A 7,500-nucleotide genomic window follows, 5' to 3' on the forward strand; every position below is an offset into this window, starting at 1 on the left:
AGGATCCTTTGTTTCATCCTCATGCTCATACGCAGACTGATTCATAAAATAATGGGATGTCTATGTATATATATATATATACATATATAAATACATGTAAATAGACAATATATATATATATATATATATATACATATATATATATATATATATAGATAGATATATATATATATAGATATATATAGAGAAGTTAATAAACATATAGATTTATATATATTTATATTGAGTTAGGATATAATATATATATATATATATATATATGGGTGTGTGTGGGTTTGTTGTATATATATATATATAAATATATATATAATATTTATATTGAAATATAAAATATATATATTCTTTATATATCTATAGCGTAACATCTATATCTATATATATATATATACATGTAATTACTATTAAAATATATATTATTGTTACATATATATATATTCTATATATCAATATTAAACATAGATATTTAATATATATGTTATATATAAAGATATCTATATATATATATTTATTATATATATATACATATTTAGGATATATATAATATAATATATATATATATATATGAATATGTTATGAAAATAAAAAAAAAAAAAAATAAAAAAAATTAGATATCTATATCTATATCTATATTAAATGCGATATAAATATATTTAAATATAAACCTATATATCATTTACATATATATTTTGATATATTATTTTATATATAGATTTATATTTATGTATATATATAGTTATATATATATATTATATGATAAAAATAAATAATAAATAAAAAAAATGACTAAATAAAAACATTCGATATATATATATATATATTTATATTTGATAAATATATCTATATATATATACATATAACCCATATATATATACATATATATAGTGATATATACAATTTCAATTCTATATTAAATCGATACTGCATTATACCATATTTCTCATTATATATATATATATATTTATAATAGATATATATATATATATATATATATATATTATGTATAATAAATATATGTAAACATAATAATAGTATACATATAAATATACATATATATATATATATATATATATTTCCAAAATAGATAATGATATCAAATATTGATAAATATAAATATGTATGTAGGTATATATACACATATTCATTATATATACATTATATATATATAGGTATACATATATTATATATATTATATAATATATATTATATATAAATATAAACATTAAACTATATATACACTATATAGACTGATAATATATATATAAATATATCTATACATACAAATACATATATACAACAGTGTAGAGTTTTTGGTGTGTGAATGCTTGTGAGTGTGGCGTGAGCATGTGCGTACACACTTATATATTTATAAATAAATTTATATAATGATATTATATACTTATATATATAATTAATATATAATATATAGATAATATATATATAGATATAAAATATATAATAATATATATCAATATTATATATATATATATTATATATATATAGATGTATATATATATATTTTCATGTGATGTGCTGTGCAATATGCGGTAAGCTTGGAATATACTATACATATATATAATCTCAAGCATATATAAATATATATATTATATATATATATATATAATATAAATATTTTATATATATATATGTATATATATACATATACAAATACTATGCATATCACAAACACACCTAATTATATCATATATATATATATATAATATATATATATATATATATACTTTGATATATATATATAAATATAATCCTATATAATATATAAATAAATATATATAGTATATATATGCTACATATATATATATTAAGAATATATATATAAATAATATTGTATATATATATATATATCCCTATATATATATAAAAAGTATATATTTATATATATATAATATATGCATACTGTATATATATTTTCAAAATATATATTAATATAATCTTTTTATATATATATATATATTGAATATATATATATATATAATTATCAAATACCTAATAACTATATAATATATTATATATATATATTATTAAATGCATATATTTATAAAAAAATATATAAATATATAGTATATATCTATATATAAAATAATCAGTCTATCCATCTATAGATATATATATATATATAAGATATATTATATGTATATATATATGTAACAGAATATCGTATATGTATCACATACACCCACACACACACACACACACCCACAACACACACACACATATATATATATACCAATATATATATAAATATATATATATCTATTTGTATAAAACAATATATTTATATTACACCACACACACACACAACACACACACACACACACACACACATAATATATATATATACCTCTTATATTATATATATATATAGTTGTATATAAATATATAAATATATACAAACAAACAATAAAAATCAATAACTATATTATCTAATATATATATCATCAATGTATAAAACTATATATATATATTTATATATATTATATTTATATATATATATTAGATATATATTGATATGTTATTAGTGCGTTGTGTGAGTTGATGTGTGTGTGTGTGTGTGAGTGTGTGTGAGTGTGTGTGTGTGAGTGAGTATGTGTTAGTGTGTGTTTGATAGTGTTGTAGTGTGTTTGGTGTGCGTGGTGCGTGTGCGTGTGCGTGTGCGTGAGCATGTGCGTGTGCGTGTGGCATGAAGTGAGTGTGTGTCCGTGGTGTATGAATAAATCACTTAACCAGTATATATATATATATGATGGTTATTGGATTGTGTTTGTTTGTTTGTGGTGATGTGTGTGTTTCGTGTTCGTGTGGCGTGTGCGTGTGCATGGCTTCTGCATGGTGTGGTGTTGTCCGTGGTGTATTATTACTAGATATATATATACAGATTATATATATATATATTTGTATATAGTTATATATACATACAGTATAAAATATATGAATATCCATATAGTATACATATAATATATATATATATATATATAGAAGTAGAATATATAAATGTCATATATATATATAAATATATATATATATATATATTTAAAATATAATAGTATACATATATTTAAATATATATAGTAAAACATACCATATAGATATATATATATATATATAATATATAGTGATTTATAGTAAATATCATCAAAAATAATTATATGATATATCATATTGAGTATAAATATATATATAGATTGATATATATTGACTAGTGTTCAATACTATACCTAACATAAATGCAAGAGTTCATATACATTGATATAGTACATGACACACACACAACTCAACACACATACACAAATATATATAAAATATATATACTATATAAATATATATATATATATATATATTATATATATATATTATAAAAACAATATATACAATATACATATATATCTATATATATATAAAACCTAGAAATATAATATATATATATAATATATATATATATAAAAACAATATAATATACATATGTATATATATAGTATAAATATCTATATATTATATATATATATCTATAGATATATATATAATATATCATATATATATATGTATTTGTGTGTGTGTGTGTTGTGTGTGTGTTGTGTATATATATAAAACCAAAACAATATATCTATATATTTATTTATATATTATATCAAAATACTATCATAATAAAACTATATTATATATATATACCATATATAAAACATTATATATATATATAAATATATATATATATATATATATATAAATATAAGACCATAAATAATATACATACATATATCCACCCACACATATATACACATATACACATATATATATATTATTATATATATATTAGATATATCTATATAATATATATACTTATATATATATATATATATTTATATACATAATAATCAGATAATATACATACATAACAACACCATACATACATACATATACACATATATATATATATATAGCAATAAAACATCAAAATATATATCTCTTATATATATATATAAATATATAGATATATTATACAATTGGGGTGTATATAATACCACATAGTATACAAGTATATATTAACAATGTATGTAAATATGTATATATATATCTAACCAATATATTACATAAATCAATATATATATATATATATATATATAAATCTATAAATATATATATAACTATATTATATATATATAAATATATATAGAGATAAACACATAAATATATATATGTATATCTATGATATAATATCAAATATATATCATACATATATATAATATACTTAATATATTGGAATATATATATATATATACCAATATATATATATAAATATATATATCCATACATCTATAATCACTCGATATTATACCAATATATATATATAACAAAAATATCATATAAGCATATTGCCCTTATATACCTATATCCAAAAAAATAATCTATACTCACTAATATACCAATATCATATATATTCCAACTATAATAAACTTATATATATATACCCAGCCCTATTGTTCATTGTGCATACATCTATACATATGATCATTATTATATCTCAACATATATACTAACAATAATATGATAACTATATATATGATATTATGAATATAAAATATCATATCACATAATAACTCTCATATATATATGCATTATACATATACATACCCTCACTACAATATTAGTATATATATATATATTATCACTATATATATCGACTATATATATATATAATATATATATGTTATATCTATACTAGTATATATGATACCTTATATATATAATATAAATTATATTAGTTTGATACTAACTAAAAATATATATAATTATAACTAAATATATATATACTATATCAACTTATATACTATAAACTATATATAAATAGTTATATCAATATAGATCATTTTAAAAGTATAGATAAACATAAATGATGTAGATCACAATTAATACATGTATATTCTATATATATAAATAAGTTTATATATTAGTCACCAACAATATATACACACACCATATATATATTATAACTATATATATTCAATATCCTATAATACTATATATATTTATAGCTACATGTATATACACACACATCTCAACATATATATCGAATGTATACTTTATATATATATATATATATATATATACTATATTCACTATATATATATATATAACTATATATAGATATATATATAAATATATTATCACAATACCAGAAATATATATATATCTATATAAAAAATAACTATATAAATACTATAAATATATATCATCTAAGGCAAATATATATACACTAATATATATTTATATATATATATATTATATATATATAATATATATATATATATATATATATAATGTATATACTATGCCAAATAAATATATGTATATATATATATACCATATAAATATATATATTGTGTGTGTAATATATATATATAAAAATATATATATATATATATATATATCAATATATATATATATATATAAATAAATATATAATATACTTATATTCAAAATATATATATACATATATAAATATATATATCATATATCCTATATATATATATATAATTATATATATAAATACCAATACATGTATATATATATATATTATAAAAAAATATAGTATATATATATACATAAATGCACATGATATATATCACCTATATATATATATATATATATATATATATATAATATATATAATAATATATATATAAATTATATATATATATATTAACTATATATAATATGATATATATATATATAAATAAAAAAATATCTAAATATATAAACTTACATAAAATCAATATATATATCCTCAGCATAAAATAAATATATATATATATAATTATATATATAAAAACGTATATATATATTATAGCGAAATATAAAAACTATATATGCATATATATATATATATATATATCATATATATACATATATATATATATATATATATATATATATATATTATATATCTCTCTATTAAAGTAAACTGTATGTATCAATGAATGTGTGTGTGTGTGTGCTGTGTGTGTATGTGTGTGTATGTGTGTCCATGTGATGTGTGTGTGTGTATGTGTGTGTATGTGTGTTGGTGTTATGTGTGTGTGTGTGTTGTGCGTATGTGTGTGTGTGTGTGTGTGTGTGTGTGTGTGTGTGCGTGTGTGTGTGCGTGTGTGTGTGCGTGCGTGTGTGCGTGCGTGTGTGCGCGTGTGCATGCATGTATATGTGCTTGTGTGTGTGTGTGCTCTTGCGTGTGCGTATGTTTGCGAGTGTGTGTTTGCGTTTGTGCATGTGCATGTGTGTATGCTTGTGAATGTGTGCGTGTGTGTATGCTTGTGAGTGTGCGTGTGCGTGTGTACATGCTTGTGAGTGTGCGTGTGTATGTGTGCGTGTGTGTGAGCGTGTGTGTGTGTGTGTGTGTGTGTGTGTGTGTGTGTGTGTGTGTGTGTGTGTGTGTGTGTGTGTGTGTGTGTGTGTGTGTGTGTGTGTGTGTGTGTGTGTGTGTGTGTGTGTGTGTGTGTGTGTGTGTGTGTGTGTGTGTGTGTGTGTGTGTGTGTGTGTGTGTGTGTGTGTGTGTGCGTGAGTGTGTGTGCATGTGCCTGTGTATAGTCCCCAGAGCCGAAGTGATCTTTCCCCGTCCAATCCGCCTCCGCCTCCGCCGCCTCACCTGGCTGAGCGACTTGGTGGGCGTGCCGGGTAGGGGCGTGCCGCTGATGGGCGTGCGAATGCTCTCCGGCAGCATCTCAAGCAGCGTGGTCGAGTGGGGCTGGTAGCGCAGAATCAACACGCACGTCGACACCAGCGTGTAGGCCAGCAGGGTGCCTGTGGAAGGGCGGAGGCTGTATAGAGGTTGCCTAAAAATGATCTTACATACATACATAAATACATACAAAAGCACATACACTCACACACTTACTCACATACACACACATAAAACGTCCGATGGCTAACCTTGGACCGTAGGCAGCATTCGAACCCATCTTGGAGCCTCAATTGCACACATACAGAAAGAAACTTACAGACACACATGTTGCTCTGCGGTGTAGACCAGATCAGACGCGAAATAAGGATCAAAGGTTCAAAATGTTTCCGTCCTTCAGCCACAAAAAAACTAGAGAAAATAGAATCCAGATGATCTTCCTTCAAAATCCTTCTCCGGCAGTAATTGAAAAAAAGCATATGCGTACTACAGCATGGATGCTGCTGAAGGATGTAGCCATTGTTGTAAAATGATTTTATAATGAGGTTCAGGACAACAGGATCCAGGGCGAAGGCGTTGCCAAAGAACGTCTGACGCCGCCCCCAGCAGCAGGGAGCACCGAGGAGGAACTCACCGATGGACATCATCTCGACGAGGACGGTGAGGGAGATGAACATGGCGGCGATGGCGGCGCCCAATCCGAACACGATGGTGGCCACGGCGGGCGTCCCTGTCACCGGCCATACGTTCGCCAAACTCCTGCGGGAACAAGCGAGAGGTGAGGCCAAGAACCGGCGTTTGTGGGGTTGAGGTAC

The 7,500-nt window shown here is 22.7% G+C and overlaps 1 protein-coding gene across 1 annotated transcript in view; it reads right to left on the reverse strand.

Annotated features, from left to right (window-relative positions):
- The window catches only part of LOC122257049 (putative cationic amino acid transporter), a 39,301-nt gene that overhangs the window by 11,383 nt on the left and 20,418 nt on the right, over positions 1-7,500 (reverse strand). Inside the window, exons 5-6 of the mRNA XM_086530682.1 lie at positions 7,320-7,444; positions 6,653-6,807 (exon numbers count right to left, since the gene is read on the reverse strand). Of these exons, the coding sequence (XP_086386808.1) occupies positions 6,653-6,807; positions 7,320-7,444 (280 nt within the window). The remainder of the gene's footprint in view (positions 1-6,652; positions 6,808-7,319; positions 7,445-7,500) is intronic.

Source organism: Penaeus japonicus, unplaced genomic scaffold, assembly GCF_977035675.1.
Source record: "Penaeus japonicus unplaced genomic scaffold, GWHDUDI00000001_assembly GWHDUDI00000034, whole genome shotgun sequence".
Taxonomy (NCBI): Eukaryota; Metazoa; Arthropoda; class Malacostraca; order Decapoda; family Penaeidae; genus Penaeus; species Penaeus japonicus.